The sequence below is a fragment of the Vulpes vulpes genome, chromosome 4 (assembly GCF_048418805.1).
Source record: "Vulpes vulpes isolate BD-2025 chromosome 4, VulVul3, whole genome shotgun sequence".
NCBI lineage: Eukaryota > Metazoa > Chordata > Mammalia > Carnivora > Canidae > Vulpes > Vulpes vulpes.
The window spans coordinates 55,402,020-55,422,380 of NC_132783.1; the positions used below are offsets into that span (position 1 = coordinate 55,402,020).

Below are 20,361 nucleotides of genomic sequence, written 5' to 3' on the forward strand. Positions count from 1 at the left end.
AAAACCCAGGAGATCAATCAATGATGAAATCAATATAGCTGAATTAATCACTCAATTGCTATTCTATAAAAATATGAATTACTTTTCATAGATCTCACCAAAAGAGCAGGGTCAATTTCTGGTAGCACACCAGGTGAAGGTCTACAGAGAAGCAAGGATACTTCTGGAGATGTTCCCCTGAGAGCAGATATGACTTCCTAGGAGTATCATGAATGACAAATGAAGATACTGTTAAGCCAGCATTATGAAATCATTATGAAAGGCCAACCCATCTCATTATTAAAAGTGCTGCATTCAACACCTAGGGGGGCTCACCTGTTGAGATAGTCCTTTCAAAGAGGCTCCATTCACTTTTAAGATAACATCTCCCACATCAATTTTTCCACTTTCTGCTGCTGGCTGTCCAGGAAAGAGTTTCTTAACCCTTACTATGCTGGCATTCATTTGTTCAGGAATAAGACTATCTTCTCGAGAAAAACTGAATCCTAGGCCTGAGCTATTTTTAAACAATTTTACCTCAAATGTATTCTCTGGAGAAAGAAAAGATATAAAAAATTTAAATATTCTTAGCATGCTATGTACACATATCAACATAAAAACACATATACTTTAGACACATCTTAAAAAAGCCCATTTTCTCAGAGTATTTACAGTTTTAGAAGCTCTTATTGTACTTTTATTCTGTATTCAAGGGGTTCTACTTCATACTCTCTGTCATTAAGAAAACTTAATAAACTCAGCTATATGAACTAAGCTACTTGAACAGAAGAGAGGATTTTAATATCAGGGTTCTGAAAATAAAATTATGCTTTAATCTCAAGCGTTTTAAAAGACTGTGGAATAACATAAAAAAAGAGAGAAAAATCCCAGGAAGGAGAAGAATGAGGGGAAATTCAGGTAAACAATGGGGGAAAGATGGTAAGAAGAGCACAACAAATGCTAGAGGAAGTAGGGGAAAGTAAGTTGACATTCTAATGTTTTAGTGAGGTATAATTTACTCCAGTAAATTGCAATGGCATTATTAAAAAATTCTCATCAACAAAAGAAACTGAAAGAATAATAATAATAAAAGGATGAAAAAACACATTTAAAAAAGGAGTGATGGAAAAAATAAAGGATACCAGCCAGTGAGATAAAGTGGGTATGATAATTTTATTTTCATAATCAGATAAAATAATACAGGCTGGGCTATTTCTTCTTATTTTTGTGAATAATTCAGAAGTACTAACATTAGGTAACTAACATTTGGTAATCAAATAAGGATTTAAAATAAAAGACAAAACAATTGACTATATACCACCGCCATCACTTATAAAGGACACTTGTGCCCCTTAAAGTGAGATATATGGAATTTCAGAATAAAGGGTACTTTTCTGTTTTATGAAAGCTTTTAGCCTTATGAAAAACTTAGCACTACATCATTCTTAATTCTCTTTTTTTACTACCACCATGACAGTGGCATGTTCAAGGGTCTGCGAAGTTTTTAAGAAAGACTACTATTTGGGAACTATAAGGTGAACTTCTGCCAAGGGTTAGCTTGACAAGTCCATAAAATTAAACAAAAATATAGAAAATATAGAAAATGTTAAGAGTCAAGGTTTCATAGGGGTTTGAAGTCATTCTCAGCAATTATTTATATTTATTTTTTTCCCTGGAAAATTTCATTTGAATTTTATAACTATTTAAAGCATTATTATGTGACTATAATTTGTTTTATATATGACTTCATTATTCAAGGTCTTCCAGCCTCTAAGAGGTACAAATATGTGTCTTTTAAAAAAACTGGTATAGTGCTCCATCAGATTATTATTTTTAAAAATATTTTATTTATTTATTTATTCACGAGAGACACAGAGAGAGGCAGAGACATAGACAGAATAGCTATGTCCCTTCTTTCGCAGGGAGCCTGATGTGGGACTCAATCTCTGGACTGGGATCACGCCCTGAACCAAAGGCAGGTGCTCGCTCAACCAATGAGCCACTTAGGTGTCCCACTCCATCAGATCATTTATAGCCGACAAGAGTAATTAGAGAGACACAGGCATGAATTATGATCCAACATATAAAAATTAAATTTTGACTAAGTCACAAAGAAGTTAAAGGTGAGATGACAGTTGCTCAAGGCCTGACCTTCAGTGACAAAGCTGTAGTCTTTGACATGAATCATTTTCTTCATTTTGTCTGGGTCTTGACCTTGGGAATCTGGATCTGGAAGGGTGCACTGTGAGGTCATGGGAACATGTTCTTTGGATGTTCCTGGAGACTGCCCCTTTTCTAATAACAGATGAACCACCTGGACAAATGGAATAGCATTTCATTAAGAAGAATTATAATAAAATAGATAAATTTTTTTTGGACTTTGTATAGTTGACAGTATAAAATCATTATAGTAACTACCTAGTCCACCAAAATATAGGGGAAGAAAAAAATAAAAAAAACAAAGGATTGAAAATTTCAAAATCAAGGTTTTCTTATTTTTCTGTATAAAAAAATAATTCAAAAGAAAACCATATGAGACTCTTAATCAAAGGAAACAAACTGAGGATTGCTGGAGAGGAATGGGGTGGGGTGATGGGGTATCTGGGTAATGGACATTAAGGAGGGCATGTGATGTAATGAGCACTGGGTATTATATTAAGACTGATGAATCACTGACCTCTACCTAACATACTCTAACATACATTATATGTTAATTACCCCTAACATACATTATATGTTAATTAATTTAATTTAAATAAAAAAAATTTCTTGGCATGCCTGTGTAGCTCAATCAGTTAAGAGTCTGACTCTTGATTTCAGCTCAGGTCATGATCTCAGGGTTGTGAGACTGAGTCCCACACTGGGCTCCATGCTGGGTGTGGAGCCTGCTTAAGATTCTCTCTATCCCTCGCCCCACACCTAAAAAAATTCTCTACTAGAAATAACATAAACTCGTTATAAGAGATTTGGACACTAGAATAGAATCACCACTATACTACAATAAACAGACCATTACAAATAATTTGGTAAACTTCAGAAAATAATTTAGCCTTTGGGCTGAAAAATGACTAGAAGTGAAAAATCACTAGATATTTGTAGATGTTTACAAAAAATTAAAAAGAAATGCAACCTCCACCTTTCCTCCTGTCAGATTTGGTAATATTTGAGCTAAATGTGATATAGAAAGACAAGTTTCCTCAGTGAAAATCCTCTGTCATATCTGCTTCCCAATTTAAAGGAAAAGAAAATACCAGAACATTTATGTGAATCAGGCTTGGTTTCTTGACTAGCAAATCTGGAGACCTCAGTGAGATATTATTCACACATTATGCTCTTTCAACATATCTTAAAAGCTTGGTATGATGAACTATTATTACCTGTCCTGTATTTCTCAGTGTTTCCACAGCTTGCTTATGGGTAGCTCCTTCTAGACTAACTCCATTGACGGCAAGAACACGATCACCTATAAATTAGGCAGTAATTTTGAAAAAAGCAAATGATAAGATAAAGATTCTATATGTTTTTAAATATCTGTGGCATTGTTTTATATTAATTTATTTGAAGAGAGACTCAGACAAATTCTGGAAAAAATCACGTCACAGAGTTTCATTAATATGTATCTACTTTCTTTCCAAATTTTGTGATTAATCTTAAATACAATTTTGAACAAGATATTCTATGTATTATAAAATCAACTTAAATCATGGGGAAAAAAGATAAAATGACTGCAAATGTAGAAAGATTGGAGGAAACTAATCTAGTTAATTTTTATTAAAAATGTAGAACTCAGTGTTTTTACAAGGGCACTATTCCTTTCCTATTTTCTGGCAATTTGCTTCCTAGAAAGTACAAAACAAACTAAAACACTGTAAAGATATTTTCTGATACTAGAGAATAGGCTGGAAAGAAGATTTTTGGGAATGATATCAAGGAGTTTTTCATGCTTTGGTCTTAAAATAATTGCATGTATTCTTATTTTGTATTATGAATATTTTAAGGTCTCTATCAACTTTCCAATTTCTTGTTTATTTGTTGAGGTAATAATCTCATGTATAATTTCTGTAAACACACAAATACTCTACCTTTGTGAATTCTACCATCAGACTCGGCTGCTCCCTTGGGAATAACAGCTTTCACATAAATGCCACCGTGTCTTACACTGGTATTCACACCTCCCTAAGTGGAAAATGACAAATAAAATAACATTTTGTCATATGAAAAATTTCACACTCCATCTTTCAAATCTGAGACCTAGAAAGCATTCATCAGCCAAAGCAGCAGTACCACACTAGCACATGCAATTAATTCAAAACCCAAGAATATCTCTAGCCAACTTTTCCAGATGTAAAGTAGTTACTTTTTACTAAGAAAACAACATGCCATATGTTGAGTATATGAATTGCTCTCCCTTTGTGAGTCTACATCATGCATTATGAACAAGCAGAAAGCAAAATTAGTATGAGAGCATGACTGTCAGAAAAAACAGCATATGGAAAAATTTACTTCAATCATATTTGCTAAACTGCAACTTGCAAATCTACGAGACAAGGAACAGATTTTTCTTTTTCATTTTAAAAGGCTTTGGTAGATAAGTTTTGTTATACTGTAAATGAGATCTGAGTAGATTCTCCATCTCTTGTGGATATACAGCTTTTATTTCCCTTCCCAACAGGAAGATAATAAAATTCTAAAGAAGTTAAGGGCAAGAGGTAAAGAGTTACAATATTTTTAAAAGTGCTCGAAAATTAGGTTTTGTTTTTGACCTCTATATATTCATAGTGCTATTTTTACCATGTTTTGAAATGGTTTTTCCTAAATAGCAATATCCTTCAAGTGTTACAAATGTTATAGTTTAGAATTAATAAAAATCTAAAAATTTTCATCAAATAGCCTATACTCATATTTAACCATCTCAAAAGTACAAATGTTCCTTGGGAACCTCTAATTTTAATATACTAATCATGTTTACAATTAAGATATATTATGGTGGGATGCCTGGGTGGCTCGGCGGTTTAGCGCCTGCCTTTTTGGCCCAGGGCATGACCCTAGAGTCCTGGGATTGAGTCTGCGCTGGGCTCCTCGCATGGAGCCTGCTTCTCCCTCTGCCTGTGTCTCTGCCTTTCTTTCTCTCTGTGTCTCTTATAAATAAATAAATAAAATCTTTAAAAAAAAGAGAGATATATTATGGAGAGAACAGACATATAAATACACATTAGAATTTATTTATGATGTAGGTTAAAATGTATTATTCCATGCTCATGTAGAATTGTCAAATGCATACTTATTAATTTTATACTTTCTAAGTCTTGTATTCAGATTAAGCATTATGAAATCTACGGGGTTTAGCTAAGTAGCATTTGTCTAATTTCTTTTAAACCACAGGAAAAAGTCACTAGCACACAAGTTTTTTAAAAAAAGTTTTAAGATATAATTCAATTTTTAATTTGGCAAATATTTGACAGGTTTCCCTTTTGAAGTAAAATAATTACACTAATAAATATGCATACAATAGGCTGCTGGAAATAGAGAAGAGAAAATATTTGAAAACCTTGTCAAACAGTACCGTGACACTTATCCCCAAGCTGTTATCATTTTTAGCCAGTTCAACCTCAAAGATATCTCCAGGTTTAGGAGGTGATGAAGGAAAAGTTTTAAAATTCATTTTGTTGGATGTATTCACTGAGGAGGAAGATTCCTTAACAAAGAAAAACAAACAAAAGGGTTTTTTGTTAGAGTCAAAATGAATTACTACTGGAAGATGAATGTTTTTTTAAGAAAAATTAAGGAAAAGCAAGATATTAAGGGATAGAGTAAATTCAGAGATCATGAGGGCTGGAAGCCATCTCAGAGATCATCTAATCCAATATCTTTATATTTTATGGTTGAGGAAATTGGGGTCTAGAGATTACAGTGCTTGCTTCAGGTCAAACAGCAAGATAAGGCAGAGGGAAGCCCAGAACCCAGTTCAAACCTGGCTTTTACATAATCTTTGTCCAATGCTTTTTATGTTCCCACATTTATAAAGTATTTCTGTTTCCTTTTAAAATCAATATATATCAAGCAGCAGCTTTCAACTGGACCTCTAAGATGAGTAGGCCTCATGTTTACTTTGCTTATATTTACAAATCTAATATAAACATAGGCACAACAGCTAAAGCCCCATTTATAAGGGCATAACCCTCTTATGAGGAATGTTGGTTCCTCGGTGAACAAAGGGCTTAAGATTCTTTTCTGAATCTGCTTGTGAATGTGAATTTACATTTATATCATTTCTAGGAAATGAGCAATTTTATATGTTGTTCTTATTATTTTCATATGTTCAGAACTTCAGAAGAATTTAGGCTATTGACAGTAAAGTCAACTTCCCATTATACAAACTATGTAGGAACAACTTTTTCATATCTTAAATTCTCTTATTAGTATAAAAATTAAGTATGCAAGAGACAACTTATAGATAACTTCATTCCTTTCTGTTATAAGGTTGCAAGTTCCCAGAATAATGGCCATTTTAGAGTTAGTATTCAAAGCTGCTAATTTCTCTGAAAGTTAGCATCAAATGCAGTAGCAGTTAGTAACATAATATATAAACTATTCCTCCTTTCCAGAATAACATAAGCAGTTTGTAGTAGATTATTCAGCTCTGTAATACATCTGTTGTTGTTTGCTTTAGAAAATGAAAAAAAAAAAAAAAAAAAAAAAAAAAGACAAAAACAAAACCACAACCCAGAGATTCAAATTAAACTATGCCTTTTTTGATGTTTGATGATGATCCTGACTGCTGGAATAAGTAGCTTCATCCATGTCTGAATCTCCACGGTCAGAGTAATCTGTTGCATCAGAAATGCCTGTTTTTTTAGTTTTGCTTCGATTACTGTCAGTAGAATTCCTCTTTTTCTCAATGGTTTTGGATACCACAGAAGGGGAAGGGCTGCCATGCTGTGATTCCTGCCAGGTTCGGTCACCTACAGGGCTGGCAAAGAAACCATTGACCTGGCTCTGTGACAAGCTGGCACTTTCAGTCCTAGAATCCTGAGAACTCAAGCTTCCTTCCCGCAGGCCCCCAGACAGCCCAAAAGAGCTCTCTGAGATGTGTCTTGGGATACCATGTGGCCAGCGGTGATCCTCAGAAGAAGAATCTATAGCATTGCCTTGCATGTAGGAAGGTTTCTTCATGTAGTTTTTCATGCCACTGGCAACGTGCACAGGAGTAGAAGGCACTAGAAGTCAAAATCCATCAAGGAGAATAACAAGTTAGTGACACACATGCCTGTGCTTCCATCCTTACACAGTGTTTCTTAATGATTGTGGGAGGATTTTACACAGGGTAGCATATTTACAACACCCAATCCAGGTCCTGGAGCCAAAATAAGGATCCGACAAACGTAAAAGGTGTGTTCTGCTTCCTTTGCCCCCTCTTTTGGTTATTCCTATTGCATTTTCTATAAAAATGCATACCCCTCCTTGCCTGAACTCCCCATCTCCATTCTCCAATACCTACTTCAAGTTGAATCTCCTCTGTGAGGATCTTCTTGATTCCCTAACTAGAAATAATTTGAGTTGCCAAAACTCCTTGATCCTTATTAATGGTTATTTATTTACTTGTTTTTTAATTGTATTTCTAGATTGCATTTTTTGGACTCCAAATAGTTATCAAAGCAACTCCAAATTCCTTATATATATATGGTTCTTACCAAAAGCCACTTAAAGCTTTCCTAAGTAAGACACAAATCATAGATTTGAATTAAAAAATTACAGGTGTAGGGGATCCCTGGGTGGTGGGGATCCCTGGGTGGCGCAGCGGTTTAGCACCTGCCTTTGGCCCAGGGCGTGATCCTGGAGACCCGGGATCGAGTCCCACATCGGGCTCCCGGGGCATGGAGCCTGCTTCTCCTTCTGCCTGTGTCTCTGCCTCTCTCTCCCTCTTTGTGTGACTATCATAAATAAATAAAAATTAAAAAAAAAAATTACAGGTGTAAATTCATAAGAAATGAAAAGTTTTATGTTAGCAAGTGAAGCCAAGGAAAATTTAAAAGAGGAATGAGCAACTGGAGAGAAAATATTTGCAAAAATAACAAAAAAATAATCAAAGAGTTAATATCCCTAATTATGCAAAGAGTTTCTAGAAGTAAGATTTAAAACTCCTATGCAACAATGGTACAATATGTAGACTGGAAATTCAGAGTAAAGTACAAATAATTAACATGTGAAAAGACATTCTCACTGTTGCTCAGGGGTATGCAGTTTAAAAAATTTTCGACTTATGAGGCTGACAAAAATGAGAATGACTGATAATTTCTCCCATCACTGCTGGTGTAAGAAGAGCCCTGTCACATCTACACAGCTAACTAAACATTAACAAAACTTGGGCAAAGAGATAGCATTTGTCGAAAATTTAAATGTGCATACTCAATCTACTTCTAGGTATCTAACCTCTAGAAATATGTACATTTCCCAATGGTGTATATACAAGTGTATTTGTTGGAGTAACATTTGTAAAAGAATTATAGCTAACTTGAATATACAACAAAAACATTAAATTTTGATACACCCATGACATGATATATAATGTCATGTGAAAAAGGTGTATATTCATGGATGTTCAGAACATAGAGTGTGCAACTTGCAAACGGATGTTTAAATTATAGACAATCATTATATTTTTAGTTAAAAAATTGTATGTATGTGTGTGTGTGTGTATACACACATACAGGAAGTATTTTTTTTTCAAAAATTTATAATATATAGATAATGACATAGACACCAAAGACTTTCCCTAGAAAATAGGGTAAGTAAGGGGACTTTTATATTTTACTTCATTGATTTTTAGATAAATTGGATTTATTTTAATAAACTAGTATGTATTCTATAACTTTAAAAACATTCAGAAAAATAAAAACCTTCCTCTTTGATGGTTGATACTTGAGAGGAATAGCCCAATGTACATACTGGTAATGTTCTAGGTTCTTTGAGTTTTACTTCCAAGTTACAATATAGTATATATAGCTACACATATGGTAAGATTAATCTAGCTGCACAGAACTATACTTTAACATCAGGCCTTTAACTTTTATTGAGAATAAATAGTAAAAAATAAAATAACCACATGAAAGTCTGCTGAAAAGAAAAGTTTATTGATCCCTCCACTGGGTAAAAATTTTCTGCTGAATGGTCTCAGTACCTTGGACTTTTTCCTAATATTTATCATAGTTACAATGAAACATTTGTTTAGTTAGTTGTTCAGTATATGTTCCCTGAGAAAGTCTAAGTCCCATGAGGGCAGAGTTTCTGTGTCTTGCACATCACAGGCATTCAGTAAATATTTGTTCAACAAATGAATGAATTTTCTATAAATATCTATTGAAAAGAATATCAGGATGGGAGTCCCTTAGAGCTTTATTTAGGGGGAAAATTAATTTCTACTGAATTCACATGCTTCCTTTGCTAAAAAATAGTGAGTAAAAGACCCCCCCCACTCCCCACTTTTTTGTCTTGGCTGCTTAAAACTCAGAAGTATGCTACATTTGCATGCAATCCTCTTCCTTTGCCTAAGATGACTAGACTACAATTAGATTATAAGGTTCTTTTGGGCAGTGATGGTGTTTTCTGTTTGTTGTGTTTGTTCAAGTAACAATCACTGAAAAATACTATTTATATATGTACATATTTTGTAAATACATACACTCTATATAAATATAAAAATATTTAGTGAATAAAAGAAACCACAGTCAAAAACTTATCTGTATAGAATGTAAGAAATTTATGTCACAACATACGTATGAAATGTTTGTTGTTTCTATTTTATCATAATTGTCTGAAATTATGCCTAAAATTCACTATCTAAACTTGTTTTTCGCTAATATTTAACTATTCTTTTACAGGTTTTTCAGGATCTATGGGATGAAGGTAACTTGCATATAATTAGCACTCTAATGTTTTTGAAAAATCTTGTTAATAGGGATCCCTGGGTGGCGCAGCGGTTTGGCGTCTGCCTTTGGCCCAGGGCGCGATCCTGGAGACCCAGGATAGAATCCCACATCAGGCTCCCGGTGCATGGAGCCTGCTTCTCCCTCTGCCTTTGTCTCTGCCTCTCTCTCTCTCTCTCTGTGACTATCACAAAATAAAAAAATTAAAAAAAAAATCTTGTTAATAATGACAGCTAAAACTCACATTTGAAGTGCTTAATGGGTACTAGGCAATGTGCTAATTCTTTACATATATTAACTCATTTAATTTTCAAAACCTATAAGATAAGCACTTCTATATTCACCATTTGACACATAGTGAAGCTTAGCAAGTTCAATTGATTTACTCAGGATATATAGTGTTAAGCAGTGGAGAACAGAATCTGACCATAGACTTTGGAGCCCTTCTCACCACCCAGTGCATTTCACTGCATGTGCCACATGGGCTTCTTTTGCAAACACTGCCTTACCACTTGAGCCTCAGAACAACAACTCTGTGCACGCTAGACAAGGCAAAGTCAAGATCACTGTGTCCTCCTTAAAGAAAAACAACCAAACTCAAGTCATCTAATCTTTGTCAAGTGCCTTTTCTCCCACAGTACGCTAATGGCAGGAATTATAAGACAAAATGATATGGCCTTTTAAAATTTCTGATGTTTTTATCCTTTTACTTTTTATAATCTTGTTAAAGATAGGACTTTATAGATAACTACTACATAATTCTATTAATCAGACTAGGGTAAAGAATTTAATTTCTGATTTGCCCTAAGAAGTGATGGAATGCATCAAGTACTCAAAATTCACTTAAGTGACATAAATTTTGCACAACAAATCCATTTTTATGCATATAGTACTAAAAATGAATGAGATAGAAAATCTTGAAAGTGATGAATGAAAAGTTACACTAATCCATAATATTAAAACAAACAGAGATATATTATTAAATTTTGAGAAAGGAAATAAGGAGCTTTAATCCAATCCATGATATTGAAGTTCTTTTGAAAAGTGAAACAGAATACAGAGCTAAGAAACATCCACAACATTGCTTAAATCCAATTTAAGCTTTAATTCAATCCACAATACTGAGGTTCTTGTGAAAGTGAAACAGAACACACAGCTAACAAACATCCACAACATTACCTTTGGGTATCTTCTCTTTTGGCTGAGAGATAACAAGTGTCACATCTTCAGGTGCATTTTGCAAAATTTCAATTGCAGCATGGTGGCTAACCCCTTCTAGACTCACACTATTCACGGATATTAAACGGTCTCCTGTAAAAATAGGTAATCCAGTTATTTTCAAAAACACAGAGAAATTTATGCTGTGTTAGAAATGTCACTGCCCAATATTATTTTTCATTATTTTTATTTTGTCCAATTTCTACTTTTGCTATGTGTGCAAATTCACACTTGTCAGTTTAAGTACTTAGGAAAGTACCTAAATGTAAATAATGTACCTGGCTTTAAGCATCCATCCAAGTCAGCTGGTCCTCCAGGGGTAATTGAACTAATAAATACACCTAGATCCAGTCTTCCCATCTTCTCCCCACCAATAATTTGAAATCCTGTGAAACAACACATTTAAAAAACAACTCCATGATACTGGTGCTTTCAATGACTAATGATCAGTTTGTCCGATATACAGAAGTGTAGAGATTCTCATATCAGATATGATAAATCGGTAAAACATGTGCAATAGGACTGTTAAATTTGGAGGAAGTTTTGGTTGTAATCTTTCACATTTCCTGACTGGGTGGGTAACCAGTATCTTGATCAACAATGCCAATGTTATAGACTTTTTCTTTTTGAGTTCTTATATATCTTTAAGATCTCACAGTGACTTACCTAAACCATACTTGGCATCTTTCTTCAGGTTCACCAAGGTGATCTCCCTTTCTGGTGAAGATACTATGCTCCATCTTTTGTGTAGCACATCTATTAAAAAAATAGAATATTAAGATAAATGCTTAGACATTGAGACTGCTTGTCCCAATTTAAATGTTAACAAAATTCATTAATAGGTTACTTGGTCACATATTATGCCACCATCTTATATTTTGAAATCTGTAGTTCACAAAAGTACTGATTATCATCACATGGTTCAATATATGATTTTCATGCCACTGATATTATCAAATTTTTTCCTCATAAATGATTCCCTGTGAAATAAGTATACGTCAGTTACAAATGAGTAAATAAATTTCAAGATTTTAAATGGTTTGAGGAGATTTATTCAGCAAGTATAGGCAAGAGCCAAACCTTAAACTTACATTTTCTGACACTGTTTTTCTGTTGCATCACAGCTGACTTCCTGAATTTGACTATGTTAAGAATTTTCCACTTAGAATATTTATGGTAAGTTGTATGGTAAGGCAGCAACAAGACAAAAATGGATTTACATTTTAAAATCCTGTTAGTAACGACTTGGCTAGCACATTTACATTCTCAAAGGACTTTCTTTTACTTCCTATTTGTGGAGCAATCTCATGAGTTAGGTAAAGCGATTTTAAATCAGTTTTGCAGATGAGGAATAATAGTTTATGACTTGTTCAACATTACAGCTAATATCACTCCCAGCAACATGCCTTTAGTCAAGAGATTGGAATGTTAGCATCAAACTAGAATTTACTTTTCTTATTTCCACTGATGGCCTTTTTTTTTTTTTGAGTAGGTTTATCATTCACAAATATCTCCTAAATTAAACCAATAAATATGCCACTTAACTGTCATGTTAATAAAATTATTTCATTTACTTAGTAATCTGAGCATGTAAACACAGACACACACACACTTTCTCTCATCTCTTCCTGTTTTGGGCTGGATTGTGTCCCTTTCTCTCTACCCCCCAAATTTACATATTGAACCTCTAACTCCCAGTACCTCAGAAATTAACTGTATTTGGAGACAGACTAAGAAATAATTAACATGAGGTCTTTAGGACAAGTCCTAATGCAGTAGGACTAGTGTCCTTATAAGAGGAAATTTGAATACAGACAGGTGCATGCATATGCGCACACCAGGGGAAGACCATGTGAAACAGAGGGAGAAGACTGCCACCTACATGGTAAGGAGAGAGGTCTCAGAAGAAATTAATGCTGCCAAAATATTGATCTCAGACTTCTAAATCTCAGACTTGATCTCAGAACTGTGAGAAAATAAATTTCTGTTGTTTAAGTCAGTCTATGGGATCTTGTTTTAACAGCTCTAGCAGATTATTATACTTACTAATATCAATTATAATTTGATAGCTCAAACTAGTTTGTGTGTGATGGGTGATAGATGAATGCAATACATTCAGAAAGATAATTTTTGTAAACTAAACTTTCAAATTAATCTCTATATAATTCTTAAGCATACTGAAGCTTTTTGAAAATTACAGATTTGCCAATATATGACTACCCATAGATTAAAATTTAATGAATGTTATAAAATAGGTAGTAATTTTGTTACATAACATGTATTAATGCTTAAATGATGCAAATGTGATACTTCATAATTTAGAAATTAACCACTTTAATATCAGAAAAAAATAACAGCAATCACTTGCTCTCTGGAGTAAATAAAACTTATCTCTTAAAGACCAAGCACTAATGCAAGCTGGCTAGCTCTCTGGAGTATGCATGTCCCTATTTCATTTTTTTTTTTTTTGGACCAAAACTTAGTTATAAATTCAGTTATAATCAACAGGAGTAGTAGTAATTCAGTATTTTCAATTAATTTATAAGATTCCAAAAAGAAAAAAATAATTGGATAATGTAAGAACGTTATCCATAGAACATATATCCATATCCTATGTATGTACATACATACATACACACACATATAAGCATAAAGTCCAAGAATTAGTTAATGCTTAGCTTAATATTATCATCTAAGTATCCAAAACACTTTTATCCTAAAATAGACAAGTATCTCTAACTTTCAGCTGAAGCCAACAAAATACAACAAGACAAACCCATAAATAAAATGAAATGAATAAGAGGGTATGGTCAGGTTAAATATTAAATGTAGACTTTTATTACCACCATGAAGACAAAGTTCATTTGCTTCGTGCAAAGTGTTTTTGCCCTCAATTATAAAACTGATCAATATTCTTAATGTGTCTAAGGAGTATATGTTAGAAGTCAAAGGTATTGATTCAAAGAATAAAAATGCCATTTTATTTTCCAACGTATGTACTAAGAAAATTGGTTATTTATATTACTTATTTGGCTAATAAGTGTGTGCATAAAAAGATATTTCCTATGTAAACATTATTAGAATATGTATATAAAACACACACACACAAAATAAATGTGCAATATTTTTATGGATTTATTTATAGAAGCAACAGATTAAGCTCTCTATATTCAAGGATTTGCCAATAGGATTTGAGTAATCATTCATCCTTCAAATGTTGACTGAGCAACTTTTCTGTCAAAGTCCCTCACTAGGCAATTTGGGAAAGCAAGATGAGATAATATATATAAAAGCGGCTGCATAGGAAATGTGAGCTGAATCAGATCAGGCTACAAGAGCAAAAACCTAGCTGATAAATAGAAATGTTAATACAGTCAATGAAATAGCTGCATTATGATGACATGAGTCAGGCCTGTAAGAGAGGCTTCTTCCTGCCACAAATAAAGACTTAAAGGAAATAGGGTAGAATTTTAATAAGTAGATTATGAAGATGGTTATACAGTAATATAAGGCATTAGCAAAGCTGGGATGGAAAGAAGGCAGAAAGGGTCCTGGAGAAATGTCACAGATCAGTTTGGCTAGAGTACAAGATTTAAGTAGGGTGGAGATAAATATTCCTTTGGAAAGGGAAGCCTTGCAAACCCATTCTTTTTTTTAACAGGGATGTCCTCCACCTCACCTCCCACTGATATACAGTAACTTACTATTACTAATATGAGCCCAGAAAGAAGGAAGGATGGCGTGCGGCTGCATGTTACTTGACAGTGCTGTGCCCAAGTCCAGTTTTTATTTGTATTCTATTCATGTACATGTTCAAAATACTTTTCCTTTGGTTAAAAAAAAAAAAAGACAGAGGAGGAAGTATCTGAGTTATATAGTACATGACAACTCAAGTAAACTGGAAGGTATGAATAGAATTTATGAATCTGAAAGGCAGCTAAATATTTCAAGTACCATGACATTTCTGAGCTATTTTTATTATTATAGAAAAACAAGCTTTAATATTGAAGGAATATGTTTCTAAATCCTTAAAAGAATCCCCCCCCCCCATTAATATACTCTATGAACACAGCAAATTCTATGATTATCTTAAAGTGAAAACGAGCTTCAACTTGAAAGGTCCACTTCTTTAAGTAATACAGCTGGTGTCATTCCCATTAATGTTTACTTGGAATATATCTTTAGAATAGTCACTAAATGTAGAATTTAGAAAAACAATGTGTATGCTCTCTGTGTTAGACACATTTATTCCAATGTTGCCTTTCTCATCGACCTTAAGGTTCATGTGGATATATATAGTTCCCAACCAAAATATGCATACTAACGATAGATGTACCTACAATTAAACTAAATTTCCTAATAAGAGTGTATTTCTGATAAGGGCAAAGTCATGTCAACAATTTTTTTTGCAAGAAAAACTGATTTTTGTTGATTATAGATATAGACCCTTTCTGAATAGGCAGCTCCCTGCCACTGATTCTATGAGGAACTGAACTGCAGGTGGAGGAGACTCTGGATAAATCCATCACTCACTCTAGGGAAGAAGATCCATTTCAAATCCTGGAGATGATGGGTCAGCAGCACCATATTGGTATAAAAACAAGGATAGGTATTTTTCAATATTTATACTACCTACCCAATGGTAAGGTAAGGGGGATAATAATAAAATCTTCGGGGTTTTATTTCTGTGCCAGTACTAATTAGCTAGTAAAACTGGGGCCACATGACATCTCTGGAACTTATTTAACTCACATAATATAAAGGCTTGGTTTGAATATACTTTAAGTTCCTTTCAGTCTCAATTTAGTTAACTCTATTTTTTGCTTCTGGTTAATTCCTGTATTTGTTGAATCCTTTTGTGAAGGATTCACCTTGGACTTCAATTTTTATTATAACTTTCAACTTTGTATGTATCCTACTTAAGACTTACATGAAAAAATCTAGTATTAACATTACATTTGTCCTTGACAAATAAAGTGTGTTTTAAAATCTTGTTTATGTACCAATTTATTACTTGTACTTGAGATTGTCTACAAGGACAATAATCAGTCTTAATACTGGGGAAAAAAGCTTATTTCAGTGTCTGTACCAGGTCACTCTCTACTTGAATAACCCACTTTACTGGAGATTTTTTGTATTTTGCATTTGTTTTTAAGAACCCAGTGTTTGACCCCATTTTTGTGGTTTAGATAGGAAGAAAGTTGACAAATTTAGCTAAGAGGTACTTTTCAATTATATAGTAATCCTGACTTATGGTAAACTATTTTTTTGCATAATTCTTGTATCAGTTCTCTATTTTCAGTTTTGGTTTTTACTCTCTTGTGAAGAAATATTATAAGCATGCATGTGGTTTTTTTTAAAAAAGAATATTAAGCAACTTTATTTTTTTTTGAAATCACAATTAATCTGAGGTTTGTAATCCTTCTCATATCTCTGTTTCATTAGATGGTTCATGCCTTTTATTTAATCTTTTTCAAGTTTCACATTCTTTAAGGGTCCCTGAGTGTCACAAAAGGTTAAGATTGAATTCTACTTGTTGGTTCTTTTATTAAATGGTAAATAATTCAATATTAACTGATGCTAAGTTCTGTCTTCTAATAATCCTTACCAGCAAGAAAGAACACTGAAATTAGAATAAGAAGTCCTATATTTGATTCATGGTCAAGTAATTCCACTTTTGGATACTCAGTTACCTTATTTGGAAAAATGTGTTTGCCATGCTCTCTTGTATGAAAACTTGGTTCTCAACAGAGCAGTAAGTCAGGACTACATGAGCAGATTCCATGAGAATTTTGAAGAAAACTGAGTTGTCTGTAAGCCAAATGGGGGTACAGGAAGATGGGTTGGCCATCTTCCTCAGCAAGGGACCACACATTCCTCAGCAGGAGGCACTAACCTCAGAAGATGAGGTTTCTGAAGGTTTAAACAGAGCAACTACCCTGCACATGTCATTCATTGGGTGTCCACTGTAAATTCATATTCTTTTCCATCAAACCTAGGTTTAAACACATTTCAGGTTCTCATTTTTTAATAGATTATTGTCCAGCTTCTATCAAAAGTTTAGCTTGGAGAAATAATGCCTACAAATGATTAGGCATTATTATCTAGAACACAGTCTGAAGAGTAGATTAGAGTATGGGCTCTGGAAACAGATCACATGTGTTCATATCATGGTTCCAGCATGTGTCAGCTCCATGACGTTCTGGACAACTCAACATCTCTGTTTTGGCTTCTCATTTTTGAAAAGAAAATAACACTAGCACCTTCCCCATAGGATTGTTATGGGGATTAAATGAGGGATTAAACAAAGTGCTTAGAATAGTGTGTGGCACATATAAGCCACTCAATAACCATTAGTCAAAATTTTTACTATTATAGACATGTTAAATTGAGGCAAAGAGGTAATCTAAACTCAGTCTATGTCAGGCATTTGAGCATCATAAAGCTATATAACGTGGTCATAGTAACTTAAGCTCAAGTTTAAGTTCACTAATTTTTTCTTTAATGATATGCCCTCAAATTTTGAGGATACATTAAAAAAAAGAGATTAAAAAACCCTTCATTTGCTATGAGTATATAAGACACTGTGTGCATTTTAACTTTTTGACTTAATTTTATTTGTTTATTTATCTTCTATTTATTCATTTATTTTAAAGATTGATTTATTTATTCATGAGTGACATAGAAAGGAAGACCGAGACACAGGCAGAGGGAGAAGCAGGCTCCTCGCAGAGTCTGATGCGGGACTCGATTCCGGACCCAGGATCACGCCCTGAGCAAAAGGTAGATGCTCAACCACTGAGCCACCCAGGCGTCCCCTGACTTAATTTTACTTCCAAGAAAAATTTTCCTCTCTTGAAGAATTGCTGTGGGTATTTCTATTAGAAAATAATAATTATACAAAATAGCACTTGGTATCTGACAGTTTTAACCTGCAGTTAAAAATTGCAGTTTCATAGGGCTCAACCCACTCTCATACCTTCATTTTTGCCTTGGCTCTCAGGAAAATTAGAACTAAACTTAAGGTAAGACTGAAACATTTTTGGAGGAAAGTTGTACATACACAGCAATTAAATGTTCTTTGTACCATGAAAGTTGTTAGAAAGATTAGATAACATAAGGTAGATAAAGGTATTTTACAATTTAAACTAAAAAATTTGAATCCATTGACTCAAGTCACTACACAAAATTTCTTCCTACAATTTACTTCTTAGACTCCTTTTAAACTATAAATACTTAGTTTTCAAATTCTTTTTTTTTTTTTTTTTAAGATTTTACTTATTTGAGAGAGAGAGAGACAGATAGCAGGGGAAGGGGCAGAAGGGAGAAGCAGACTCCCCACTGAGCAGAGAATATAACTTGGGCTCAATCCCAGGATCCTGGGATCATGACCTGAGCTGAAGGCAGACGCTTAACTGACTGAGTTACCCAGGCATTTGTTTTTAAAGATTTGAGAGAGAGGGTGAGAGCACACGCACATGCGCGTGTAGGAGGAGGAGCAAAGGGAGGAGAAGAAAATCTCAAGACTTCCTGCTGATTGTGGAGCCCTGTGTGGGCTTGATCCCAGGACTCATGAGATCATGACCTGAGCTGAAACTGAGTTCGATGCTCCACCGACTGAGCCACCCAGGTGTCCCTTCAAATTGCATAACATTTAGGATAAGACTCAGAGATAGTCCTGTTTAGTTCTCATAACATTTAGGATAAGACTCAGAGATAGTCCTGTTTAGTTCTCAAGCATCTCTCTAGCCCCATGTGTCTCCATACTGAGACACTTGTTCCCTGAATCTGTTATCCTCTCACTTGTCTCCCTGTCTGATCACATTATGACCTTGGTCTGGAATGCTTATCCACAACATTCTGTCTGGATTTCCACCTTTTAGCTCAAGATCCAGTTCAAGCATCTGCAGTTAAAATAACTGCCTCAGTTAAAACTGTTTAATCAAGATTATTTCCCACTTGAACTACTATCTTAGGTTTCTAGATGTCCTTATTTATAATTCGTCATTTCTCTAGTATATCATCTAGTTTAAATCACGTGTCTCATCATATCACTATTGTGCTGAAAAAATACAACTCTCCTCTGATTCCAATGTAAGACCTAAAATCCTTAATATTGAATTGAAGACTCTTTGGTATTATGTCCAAGACTATCTCATAAGGTACAAAAGAAAAGATATGACAGAAATGAGGGGAAAAACATTTTATAAACCTACCATTTTCTTTTAAGGGTACTTGGGATGAAGGATTTCCAGAACTATGCAAAGTCATTCCTGTGGTATAAATTAAATTATTAGACAGTTTATAAAATGGTCAGATACTCTAGTAGTAATTTCTGATAAATTCATAAGAATCAATAAAACATTAAGGCAGCAACTTTTTAAAAATTTACACTCAGAAAAATGTCTTCCCTCAATGGGCTTATTTACTGTTTCTAATGTCTAAATTAAGCATATCAGCTTGTTTTTGCAGAATAAACTTAAACACAAATGTATTGTTTCTGGCAAATGACATCTTGATATATCAAATATGAAATGATGAAATTGAAATGAATTTTAAAAGCATTTGTTCAAATGTTAAAATAAAATTTAACATCCAGTAAGAATGAATAATCTTAATCAAAAAGCAAATGCAGAAAATAAATGTTCTTTCATGAGTGGGTTTTATTCTATCTGTGGTTTCCAATGAAATATTTACTATTCTACATATGTGGATTTTTATGTAGATAAAAGTATTTCTAATGAAAATAGCTTAAAATCTGTAAGAGGTGGGGCTTCTTTAGAAACCTATTTTCTAAAAAATTGAACTAGGGTATTTTTAACACACAGGGTGGTGACCTTTAGGGTGAAATCTTGCCTTTTATCTCCAATTTTTAATCTAATTTTCACCAATTAATTTAAATTGGTGCTAGTATCATCTCTGAAAGCTGTGGAAGCCTACATTAATAAAGTAATATTACTTCCTATAAATATCAACTGTAGAGTTCTCTTTTGACTTCATTTATTCCACAGATCTTCAATCCAACCACAGGTTAAAAAGTATTTTTTAACTTTGTGTAATTAGGGTTAAATGTTCAAACTTTGGTGTGAGAGTTAACTTGTATTCCTTGGTAAAACAGCAACAGAAGAGGGTGTCCTTCTTTCTCTTTTGTCTCCCTACGTGTTGACTATTCTGAATAGTTGTTTACACCTCTGTGCTTAAATATCTACTCTAGCAAAGATTCCAGTGCGTTTCCTTTTTA

The 20,361-nt window shown here is 33.8% G+C and overlaps 1 protein-coding gene across 25 annotated transcripts in view; it reads right to left on the minus strand.

Moving 5' to 3' along the window:
- The window catches only part of PTPN13 (protein tyrosine phosphatase non-receptor type 13), a 210,309-nt gene that overhangs the window by 38,632 nt on the left and 151,316 nt on the right, over positions 1 to 20,361 (minus strand). For 6 of the 25 annotated variants that reach the window (XM_072755696.1, XM_025998136.2, XM_072755682.1 and 3 more), the window contains 10 exons: positions 11,787 to 11,876; positions 11,399 to 11,506; positions 11,082 to 11,213; positions 6,727 to 7,196; positions 5,543 to 5,674; positions 4,062 to 4,155; positions 3,357 to 3,442; positions 2,131 to 2,293; positions 316 to 530; positions 99 to 197 (listed from right to left, as the gene is read on the minus strand). In XM_072755696.1, coding sequence (XP_072611797.1) covers positions 99 to 197; positions 316 to 530; positions 2,131 to 2,293; positions 3,357 to 3,442; positions 4,062 to 4,155; positions 5,543 to 5,674; positions 6,727 to 7,196; positions 11,082 to 11,213; positions 11,399 to 11,506; positions 11,787 to 11,876 — 1,589 coding nt within the window. Of the gene's footprint in view, positions 1 to 98; positions 198 to 315; positions 531 to 2,130; positions 2,294 to 3,356; positions 3,443 to 4,061; positions 4,156 to 5,527; positions 5,675 to 6,726; positions 7,197 to 11,081; positions 11,214 to 11,398; positions 11,507 to 11,786; positions 11,877 to 19,336; positions 19,394 to 20,361 lie in introns of all 25 variants that reach the window. The other 19 variants (XM_025998135.2, XM_025998132.2, XM_072755690.1 and 16 more) reach the window with 5 other exon arrangements.